At 40.7% G+C, this 12,141-nt stretch overlaps 1 protein-coding gene across 1 annotated transcript; it reads left to right on the top strand.

Moving 5' to 3' along the window:
- The first annotated feature begins 6,269 nt into the window (after positions 1 to 6,269).
- On the top strand, positions 6,270 to 8,985 carry LOC119486888 (E3 ubiquitin-protein ligase TRIM39-like). The gene is made up of 2 exons (XM_037767385.1): positions 6,270 to 6,380; positions 7,092 to 8,985. The coding sequence occupies exon 2, from the start codon at positions 7,099 to 7,101 to the stop codon at positions 8,743 to 8,745; it is 1,647 nt and encodes a 548-aa protein (XP_037623313.1). The 5' UTR covers positions 6,270 to 6,380; positions 7,092 to 7,098; the 3' UTR covers positions 8,746 to 8,985.
- The last annotated feature ends 3,156 nt before the right edge of the window (positions 8,986 to 12,141 follow it).

The raw sequence follows: 12,141 nt of genomic DNA on the forward strand, positions 1-12,141 counted from the left end.
GATCTTCGGTGGTTGGTATGTGGCTGAGTAGAGGGAGCTAATTCATGTGTTGTTGTGCGTTCATGACATACAGTAAGTGGTTTCTTATTTGCTCTCTTTTGACTCCTATGTAGAAACTGTACATTTATTCCTTTCTGTGCTGGTTTATCTCGTGTTTCAAAAGTACCGTGCTGTGCTTACAGTATAGGCTAATTAGCATGCTATTGGAATGATATCAGGCTCTCCATAGTCTTTATTCACGTGCATTGATATTTGACTATATTGCTATATTTCTGTTATAGTATTGTCTACTGTATAGAGTGGTTAAATGTGTCTCATTACACATTGCCTTGTGTTCAGCTCATGTTCAGCTCATGTTCAGTCTGTAGGTCATTAAGTGTCATTAATGAAGGCTGAGCTGTATGCCACCACATGTCACTGCTTATTCATTACGTTAATTCAGCTATATAGCATTGTGGTAATCAGTGTGTATATTGTACTGAAAGAAACGGTTTTACAGTATGTAGCGGCTGTCAGGTTATGTGTAAATGTACAGTATTGAGTTCACAGTGGCTATATTATTAACACAAGAAAATACTGCTGTTTAAGTTGCTTATATTATTTAGTTAAATTGTAAGTTACATCTAGCCCTTTCATGCATGACTTATGATAACCTCAGTCAGTATTTTTCACTAAGTGTTTTTATTCATCTTTAGGCATGAAAAAAAATATTGACTTTCATTTTTGAAGGAGTTTTTCACATGTCCACTTTTTTGTGCAGCATGAGTTTAAGTTTTCAACTGAAGAACTATGTTTTTCCCAAACCAATGAATAAAATGATAAATTGTGTGAAAACTATAAAATCGTATTTATTTTTAATGCTGCTAAACTAATGTTTTCACATATTTTAACATATTCTAACACTGTTCAATGCAATGCAAAAAGGTAGAACCTAGCTCCTGATTCTTCAGCCTCTCCCTTCTCTTTTTCTGCTCTTTGCTCCCGTCTCCTCCCTTCTTCCCTCATTCAGCTTCTCTCTCTTGACTCTTCAGCCGTTCCCCACCTCCCCCTGCTAAACTGTTTTTTTTCAATTAACATTTTCTACAAAAATAACAACGATATTGTCCATGGCTCTCCAAATACTCTCTTTCAGGCTAATTCAGCAATATAGTCTCTTCAGTTTTACTGACTTTTGCATCAGTTCACCAAGTGTATCTTCTATGAAAATTGGCAAAGCACCCAGGGCACAAAGCCACAAGACACTGCATGCAGATGTACTTGGTCTTTCGTGTGCATGCAGCATCATGGCAGGGCATTTGCTATCAAATCAAGACGAAGCCCTTCCTCTGATGACCAGTACATTCTTGATCTTGGATATCTGTGGTATGACATGGACATATTAATTCCTAGAAATGTCTTCATTTCATCTTTTGTCAAGGCCAGATTTTCTTTTCCTTTTTGGAGTGCATACAGGTTTGTATTGTGCACTATTTAATTCATCAGCTGTTCAGGAAATAGACGCATAAAGAAATCTATTGGCTCTGTTCCCTCAACATTCATTTTCCACAATCCTAAAAAAATTGGCAAGTCTCCCTCAAACTGGTTGTCTTTGGTTTTCCAGATATTTCTGCTTTTTTTCTGTCCTTGAGATCTGTCAGGTGGCACATCCTCAGCATCCTCAGCTCCCTCAGCATCCTCAGCATCCTCAACTCCGTCAGCATCCTCAGCATCCTCAGCTCCCTCAGCGTCCTCAACTCCTTCAGCATCCTCAGCTCCACTGTCACTACTGCTTCTATTTGCTGATCTTTCTTTTTCTGGCAACCATTCATCATCACTGCCACTAGCATCATCCTCACTTGACTCAGATGGTATTTGCTCCAACATCCTGTAGGCCTTTCTATCACGCACTGTACTTGAGCTCTACAAAATATAAACACTCAAACTGTTACTCACATAATGGGATTAATCTGCACAAAGTATTGTTTTTGTTACAAAAACTGCAAGTTACAATCTAATAACATAAATACATTGATTCTCAGCCCAAAATGTTACTGCAGAGGAAAAATTTTGAAGAACAACAAAGTTGCAGTAATAGTATGAATTGTAATTGAAATATAACCAGGGATGCATGATGTCCAATTTAATGGACAGATGATTAATTGAAATTTCCTCCCAACATAAAATCAATACTTCGAAATTTTAACAATTATATTACTCCTAAGATGTTACTTGATGTTACTATATTTTTTTTACCTGCAAGGGTCGCCTGCTATAGAAGAATTGGGAAGATATTCCTGAGCTGCTCAGCATTTCTGGCCTCCCGTCGGCCGTCTTGGTTTTGAGGATTTTTTTGTGCAATTACAATGGTTGGCCAAAGCGTGGCAGTGTATGGGATGATGCTATAATGTCCACTGAGGTGGCTGATGTGCAACTATACCATCAAAACCCATGCAAATACAAGAAAATGGCTTTTGAATAGCTGTCCACTGTAGTTACCACTATGATATTATACTAAAGGGCTAGTCAAGTAAGCTGATATTGTATTTCTCTGTTTGTTTCTGTAGGACCACAACACACATAGACCACACATATATAACCTACATCCATCAATAAAGAAGAGAGGACTTAACAGTTAACAGAGAGTGAAGTTTTGTGTCTTGACCGACACCCAGTGGCGAGTGTCATATATCCACCAGCCTAAGAAAGATTCCTCAGTTACAATTACACCGTCTTGGAGACAGATCAGCAACAAGAACGTTGTTATGTTCAGTGTCAAATTAGGCAGTAAAACGACGGCTTACAAGATTTTTTAAAAACGATCACGGCGGTCTGGATTAACGAACCACATGTGTGTGTAATGTGTCACTAGAAGCCCGTTAGTCTGATGAGGATGAAGTAACATCCAGTATGTTACAGTGGGAACATCCTTCATGCCGTGCAGCCTGTGCAGCAGTCCGTCCCCCATACCGGTATCCAGTCCCAGGTGAGCAGAGTGCAGCAGCACGTCTGGGCCGCCACATAGTAATCCCGCGTCTCTGCCGTTGGTCCGTCCAGCCCGGACAGCTGATGATACATGTCAGCCTCTGTCCTTTCCACGCTTCATATGCATTGTCTATGTAAGCAGCCGTGCAATGCATTCTGGTAGCGTGGCAGCGCGATTCAAGAGACGGGGCGTCACGTTGGCTGCTCCTCATTTGCATAAAGTTGAGGTCTAGGCTACTTTATGCAAATCAGGGCCGTCCGACCAGCGGACCTCGATGCCTCCGGAAACTCCCGAGAATATTTTAAACTAACTGTTGTCGGTCCAAAATAAAGACAGATTCAGCAACTGCATGGATTATTTCTCACATAAAATGTTTTCAGAAACATTTCAGTGAACTATTTTAGTGATATAAGAGAAGAAAGTTTCCAAACGAACCACCATGTTGGTTCCGGTTTGAAAGCCGAGAGCAGCAGTCCACGAGGGAAAGCGTTCGTCCAATCAGGTACCGAGTGCCTTGTGTCTAGTAGCAGCCCATCAAGCGTCCAATGCTTGGAAGCGAGGCGATCCCTCGCGATAAAAAAACACCCCTGTGGACACGCACCATGAGGCAGCGAAGCCGGAACTTTTCATCTGCTCCCTGGCAGTGTTCTGACGCTACTAGTCCACTAGCTAACTGATCGCGGATAACGTCGTTCTTTCGGATGGATTAAAAAAATAAAAATAAAAAATGCTAAAATGTGTCGCCAAATATATCCTATTACTCGTTAATCCGGCTGATGTGAGGCGTTCATGTTTCTTTTAGTTTGTTGGTGGATTCCTTTATTGTTGAAATGTCAAAGTCAGATATATCTGTCAGGATTTCTGGGATAACAGACTTGGACCCAAGATGCAGGTAAGGATGAGGAGGCAGCAGTCAGAGGTGAAGGATTTAATGAAAGAAAACTTACCAGGAACAAACATGCAGCTGGTCCGTCAGGCAGGTTCACATAAAACAATCCCATGGAATAAACTTGAAATACAAAACACTTGAAAAACTCTGTCAAAGGTGACACACTACACATGAGGAGCGACAACGAACTGACAGAGAAAAAGGGGAAACACACAGACTAAATACACCAGAAGAACAGGGTGATTGAACACAAGTGGAACAAATCAGGACGGGGCAGACAATCACCAAAGGAGAAAGGCAGGAAGTAAAACCAGACAAGACACAAGAGGAGTGAACCTATCAAAATAAAACAGGAAACACTAGAATGAATGTAACCAGGCATATAACAGAAAACCCCCAAAATCCTCAAGACAATTTCAGAACCAAAAAGCCACTAAATAGATGAACACAAGATAGTCGGAAGTCTTAACAAAAAGGAAAAGTCCAACGGCCTCTGGGCACAGCGCCAGACCGTGACAATATCAGAGCGTTCAGAAAAATCTATTGGACCCACTGAATCATCAGCAGGATGGAAACTCAGTTGTACTTCTTCTGATTTAACCACGAGAGAAAAAAAACACACACAAACCAGATCTCATCAGAGTAACGAGCTTTAATCTCCTACATTTTAAAAGTTGTTATTTAGTTTTCTCACTCTAGAGGTCTCTCCTTCACTGTGATTGGTCCAACAACTGTTTCCTGTTCCCACTGAACACCTGCAACAGAAACACAACACAAAACTCTTCATGTTTATAAAAACACCATTACAGGTACGCCTTGAAATTTAATTTAAGTAATTAAGTAATCAAATTTGCAGTTAATTACTGGATTATTGTAAGATACAGTTAGTGGTTCATGGCATGGTTTAGAAATGATCAGCCATCCCTTAATTTTATCTTAGTTGAAAAAAAAGGTATAAATTAAGGGATAGCTTTTGTGTTAGTTCGTCAAGTTTAAGGAAAGTTTGACTTCTAAAAAAAACCTTATTTAGCAGATAATCCATCCAACAGTACTACAGTATTCATTTAAAAACTCATTAAAATGACCTTGATTACATTAATAAAGGATAAAGGGAATTAAAATAAATTTAAGGTAAAAATTTAAAAAGGAATTCAGTCACTCTCTAAAAGGCCTTTATATGCCATGAACCAGGCTAAACCTAAATTACACAACTCTAATTCTTTAATGTAGCATTAAAGTTCAGTCTGTATATTTTCAGTGCTGTATGTGGTATTTTGTTTACAGAACAGTAGACTCAGGTTGGCCCGAGCAGCATGTGCCGTCTCTCTGCTGAATCCAGTTGGAGTAGAAAAGCTCGTCTGACTTGTTTTGGAGTCCACCCACTCACCTTTTCCTTGGAGGCTGCTGCTGGCCTCCCTCCACCTGTTGAATCAAAACTTCTGCCTCTTACAAAACGATTAAATAGGTTTTAAATTCTTTCATCTCTTCACATTATGAGATTTTAATCCATAACCTCTAAGTATCACTGCTTGATGTAACACAAGAGACTTCCCATCACATTTTCTCCACTGGAAAGACACCTTAGAGGGCACTTTATCACATTTCCTCCACTGGACGGACTCCCTAGAGGGCACTTTACATCCTGAGTCCCCCAATGTAATACCATACTGTTAAAATACTCTGTTACAGGTAAGTGGTGGAATGTAACTAAGTACATTTACTTAAGTTCTGTAGTTAAGTACAAATCTGAGGTACTTGTACTTGAATATCTTTTCAGATTATAATCCTTCATCCCCTTCCTGTCCAGTGACAACCACGTATCTCCAGATGTGTTGATGTTGAATGTTTGTGCAGGATCGAATTTTCCTTTATGTGTTGAGCAAATCCTTCTTAAGCTAAATAAACTCTTTAAAAAAAACTCTTAGATCAGCTGGAAAATGCATCGTCACAAAGCTTAAAGCAAAGCTGTTTTGTTTGACACCAATGAAAGGTTGACTTTTTAGAGATACGTGGTTCTCACAGGACAGCGGCGCTACAAACATATGATGATCTTACAGACCATGATGCATTGCTGTTGATTAAACTAGCCAACAGGATATAAATGAGTTAAAATGCAACATACACATTAATGCAGCAGTAATATTAATCCAGAAACATCAGATATAATAGTAAAACACTGACAGGGAACATTTTACTGCTCAATCAATACTTTTACTATCAGTACTTCATGCATATTGGGCTCTAAGTAAGGGTTTTGAATGCAGGGCTTTTACTTGTAGTGGAGAAAATAAAGGATCAGGTCTGAATACTTCCTCCACCACTCCCTGTTGGCGACGGGCCACTGAGAGGTGGAGCAACACTGAAAGAGGAGAGCTTCAGCGTCACATTTCTTTTTATAAAACTGAAAGTTTGTCTGAGCGACAGCAGAGCTGAGGTCGAGACGAGTCTCTCCGTTTCTCTCTAAAGAAACATTCAACTGAATCCAGCAGCTTTTTATCAACAACACAGCAGAATCTCTGCCAAACACTGGTGAGTACACTGACCTCCAGAGACTAAATGCACTAACTAAATATAGTTCAAACCAGAATCTGACTGTTTTACATCTGTTTAAAGAATAGATCAAAACAACCTGGAAATGTTGCCAGAAATACTAAACAGAGGTAAACCACAGTGACTGAACTCCGGCTAGTTAAGGTTAGACAGAATACAGTCACAGCTAGCATTAGTTTGAGCTAATTCACAGACCTGTTTCCTGTCTGAACTCCAAACCTCAGCTCTACTCAGACAGGAAGTTCCCCTCAGGGCACATGTTTCACTGAGGTCCATCGGTGGCCGTGGGGGTTGTGGAGAGAAATGATATTATATATATAATGTCCTGCAGTCCAGAGCAGTAGCTTCCATCTTTTCTTCTGCACATCGAATGTGTCTGATTCTCTGCTCTCTGTATCTTCATCCTCTCTCTCTGATCCTCCTCTTCCTCCTCTTTGTCCGAGCTGACTCTCTGACTCTAACGCTCTTTAGACAGAGAAGGTGATTTTTATTCTGCTCTGCTCCCTCAGACGCTTCAGTAAAACAAATAATAAAGTAAATTACTGGATAATTATATCACAGTTAATTGTAATAAATATGATGAGGGCAGGTAAAAAGCAAACTACCAGCCCAACTGACTGTGTGTGTTTGATTTTATTAAACAAATAATCAAAAGAAATGTAATTACAGTTTTGTTTGTTGTCCTCAGAGTGTAGATATGTCTGCTGCCAGCTGTCTGCTGACTGAAGATCAGTTTCTGTGCTCCATCTGTCTGGATGTGTTCACTGATCCAGTCACCACACCATGTGGACACAACTTCTGTAAAACCTGCATCACTCAGCACTGGGATATTAATGTCCCGTTTCAGTGTCCCAACTGTAAAAAGATTTTCTCCACCAGACCTGAGCTGCAGGTCAATACTTTCATCTCTGAGGTGGCTGCTCAGTTCAGACAGTCAGCTCAACAGAAAGCCAGCAGCAGCAGCAGCTCAGAGCAACAAGCTGCCAAACCAGGAGAAGTTCCCTGTGATGTCTGCACTGGAACCAAACTGAAGGCCCTGAAGTCCTGCCTGGTGTGTCTGGACTCCTACTGTGAGACTCACCTGGAGCCTCATCTGACGAGGTCAGGCCTGAAAAGACATCAGCTGATCGACCCTGTGGAGAACCTGGAAGGCAGGATGTGTACGAAGCACGATAAACTGCTGGAGCTGTTCTGTAAGACCGACCAGATGTGTGTCTGCATGCTCTGCACTGTTTTAGACCACAAGACACATGATGTTGTTCCTCTGAAAGAAGAATATGAAGGAAAGAATGCCGAGCTGGGGAAGATAGAGGCTGAAATTCAGCAGATGATCCAGAAGAGACGACTGAAGATTCAGGAGATGAAACACTCAGTGGGGCTCAGTAAGGAAGATGCAGACAGAGAGATAGCAGATGGTGTTCAGGTCTTCACCGCTCTGAAGGAGTCTGTTGAGAGAAGCCAGGCCGAGCTCATCGACACGATCAAAGAGAAGCAGAGAAAGACAGAGAAACAGGCTGAAGGCTTCATCAAAGAGCTGGAACAGGAAATCTCTGAGCTGAAGAAGAGAAGCACTGAGGTGGAGCAGCTCTTACTTTCTGAAGACCACCTCAACCTTCTCCAAAGCTTCACGTCCCTGAACGCTGCTCCACCCACCAAGGACTGGACAGAAGTCAGCGTCTGTTCACCTTCATATGATGGGACTGTGAGGAGAGCTGTGAATCAGCTGGAGGAGACGCTCAGTAAACAGATGAAGAAGCTGTTTGAAGCCGAGCTGAAGAGGGTCCAGCAGTCTGCAGTGGATGTGACACTTGATCCTGATACAGCACATCCTGAACTCATCCTGTCTGATGATGGAAAACAAGTTAAACATGGTGATGTAAAGAAGAATCTCCCAGACAACCCAGAGAGATTTGATTATTGTGCTTGTGTCTTAGCAAAGCAGAGTTTCTCTTCAGGAAGGTTTTACTACGAGGTTCAGGTTAAAGGGAAGTCTAAGTGGACTTTAGGAGTGGCCAGAGAGTCGATCAACAGGAAGGGAAACATCACAGCGTCTCCTCAGAATGGTTACTGGTTGATATGGTTGAGGAATGAAAATGAGTACAAAGCTTTTGCTGACCCTTCAGTCCATCTCTCTCTGAAGTCTCAGCCTGAGAAGGTGGGGGTGTTTGTGGATTATGAGGAGGGTCTGGTCTCCTTTTATGATGTTGATGCTGCAGCTCTTATCTACTCCTTTACTGGCTGCTCCTTCACTGAGAAACTCTTCCCATACTTTGGTCCTTGTACTAATTATGATGGTAAAAACTCTGCCCCTCTGATCATCTCTCCTGTCAATCACACTGAGTAGAACAACCATTTGATTTTCTCCAGAAATATTCTCTATCATTTAATGTAATGATTGTATATTATTGTTTATTTAGGGTGTATACATTGTTTTTCCAGATTCTGATCATTACGTTTTATTTCCTTTATTTCCCTCTGATCTCTCACATTGCTACTTACAACACACTGATTTTACAGCACTGATTGATATTATCTAATGTAGTCTAATTTATTCTAAAGGCTGCATTACCTGCCTTATAGACTGTTAAAATTATTATAAACAATTTTATTAATGAATAAGAAGCATTTCCACGTTCCTTAATTCTATTTTAATAAGGTGTTTTAAAGGTTTTAGTTTTTATAATTTCAAATTAAAGGACAAATTAAGGGATCTCTGGTATGTTTTCAGGGGTAAATTAAGGATTAATTCATAATGGTACAAAACTGACAGATATTTGGAACATTGACAAAATCTGATCATAAAATATTAAATATGAATAAAGCTGCAGTGGTTTTAAACACCAGAGAAGAAGAAAAGTTCTGTCTGTTGTGTTATTTTCATTTCATATTGTCCACCTCTCTGCAGACTGCATAGATAAAATGAGATAATCCTTTATTAATTTATTAATAATTTGCAGGATTATAGCAGCAAAGGGATACAGTGCAGACAACAAGAAGCATCAGTAAAAAACAAAACAAGATCTAATAAATAAGCAAGCAAACAATAAAGATAAAGTCAGTAAGATATTGTTGATATTGCACAGAATATTGAATATTGCTATTGCACAGTGGAAAGTTTAACAAAGTCAACAAGTTTCCACAGGATTTTTTACATCTTTGTGATTTCACTTTCATCGATAAAAATCTGTGTATATGAGTGTGATGGTGGAGCTGCCTGTTAATCACACACAGATCTTTTTAACCAATTGTCTCAGAACACTGATTATTTTTGGATAATTGAAGACGTAATGAAGTCGGTTGAGAAGCTTGGAGCCGTTGAACTCTGCAGCAAAGAGCATGCTAACGTTCAAGTCACATGGGACGGAGAGAATAGTTATGACCACAGAGTTGGTTGTGCGAGGGTTAAAATAATTAGGGATGCACCGAGTTATCGTCTGAACATCGGTATTGTCCGATATTCATTTTGCTGACTGCCCAAATATGATGATATTCGCCGATGGCAGTGGCCGATGTTTATCGGTTGCGTTTCGTCAATTTTAATAAATGTTGTGTTGGTTATTTGCGGTCGGTCTCTGACAACAGTAGCCAGCTGCTGATTCAGAGCCAGTAGCTGGACACGACTCTGACGGCGGGCGCCGTGTGCACGTGTGGTTTGGTTACAAATAAAATTGGAATAAAAAAAGTCTGCCATGAGGGAGTATTACTGTTAGAAAGGCCTGGACTGTAATAGGACTATGATAATGCAAAGTTCAGAATTTGTTTGTATTAAAGTTCCTACTGTTTATTAGGTTTATAATAATTGTATCACTTAATTCCCACCTTTCTATGAGTATGTAGTGACAGTCAAAATACGCTCCCTGCTGGCTGACTGAAGTAATATCCTAGTAAGCACCAGGGGAAGCAGAGGCTTGGTGGTTGGTATGTGGCTGAGTAGAGGGAGCTAATTCATGTGTTGTTGTGCGTTCATGACATACAGTAAGAGGTTTCTTATTTGCTCTCTTTTGACTCCTATGTAGAAACTGTCAATTTATTCCTTTCTGTGCTGGTTTATCTTGTGCTTCAAAAGTACCGTGCTGTGCTTACAGTATAGGCTAATAGCATGCTATTGGAATGATATCAGGCTCTCCATAGTCTTTATTCACGTGCATTGATATTTGACTATATTGCTTTATTTCTGTTATAGTATTGTCTACTGTATAGAGTGGTTAAATGTGTCTCATTACACATTGCCTCGTGTTCAGCTCATGTTCAGCTCATGTTCAGCTCATGTTCAGTCTGTAGGTCATTAAGTGTCATTAATTAAGGCTGTGCTGTATGCCACCACATGTCACTGCTTATTCATTACATTAATTCAGCTATATAGTATTGTGGTAATCAGTGTGTATATTGTCCTGAAAGAAACGGTTTTACAGTATGTAGCGGCTGTCAGGTTATGTGTAAATGTAAAGTATTGAGTTGACGGTGGCTATATTATTAACACAATAAATACTACTGTTTAAGTTGCTTGTATTATTTAGGTAAATTGTAAGTTACTTTTAGTCAAGTAAGCTGATATTGTATTTCTCTGTTTGTTTCTGTAGGACCACAACACACATAAACCACACATACATAACCTACATCCATCAATAAAGAAGAGAGGACTTAACAGTTAACAGAGAGTGGAGTTTTGTGTCTTGACCAACACCCAGTGACGAGTGTCATATATCCACCAGCCTAAGAAAGATTCCTCCGTTACAATTACACCGTCTTGGAGACAGATCAGCAAGAAGAACGTTGTTATGTTCAGTGTCAAATTAAGCAGTAAAACAACGGTTTACGAGATGTTTTAAAAATTATCACGGCGGTCTGGATTACCGAACCACATGTGTACGTAATGTGTCACTAGAAGCCCGTTAGTCCAATGAGGATGACGTAACATCCAGTATGTTACAGTGGGAACATCCTTCATGCCGTGCAGCCTGTGCAGCAGTTCGTCCCCCATACCGGTATCCAGTCCCAGGTGAGCAAAGTGCAGCAGCACGTCGGGGCCGCCACATTGTAATCCCGCGTCTCCGCCGTGGGTCCGTCCAGCCCGGACAGCTGATGGTACATGTCAGCCTCCGTCCTTTCCACGCTTCATATTAATTTTCTATAAGCTGCCGTGCAATGCATTCTGGTAGCGTGGTGGCACAATTCACGAGATGGGGCGTCACGTTGGCCGCTCCTCATTTGCATAAAGTTGATGTCTAGTCTACTTTATGCAAATCAGGGGCGTCCGACCAGCGTGACTCGATGCCTCTGGAAAATACAGAGAAACCTTTAAACTAATTGTTGTCAGTCCAAAATAAAGACATATTCAGCAACTGCATGGATTATTTCTCACATAAAATGTTTTCAGAAACATTTCAGTGAACTATTTTTGTGATATAAGAGGAGAAAGTTTCCAAACGAGCTGCCATGTCGGTTCCGGTTTGAAAGCTGGGAGCAGCAGCCTACGAGGGAAAGCGTTCGTCCAATCAGGTACCGAGTACCTTGTCACTAGTAGCAGTCCATCAAGTGTCCAATGCTGGGAAGCGAGGCGATCCCTCGCGATAAGAAAACACCCCTGTGGACACGCACCATGAGGCAGCAAAGCTGGAACTTTTCATCTGCTCCCTGGCGGCGTTCTGATGCTACTAGTCCACTAGCTAACTGATCGCGGATGGCGTCGTTCTCTCGGACGGATTAAAATAATAAAAATTAAAAATGCTAAAATGGGTCG

Source organism: Sebastes umbrosus, chromosome 4 (assembly GCF_015220745.1).
Source record: "Sebastes umbrosus isolate fSebUmb1 chromosome 4, fSebUmb1.pri, whole genome shotgun sequence".
NCBI lineage: Eukaryota > Metazoa > Chordata > Actinopteri > Perciformes > Sebastidae > Sebastes > Sebastes umbrosus.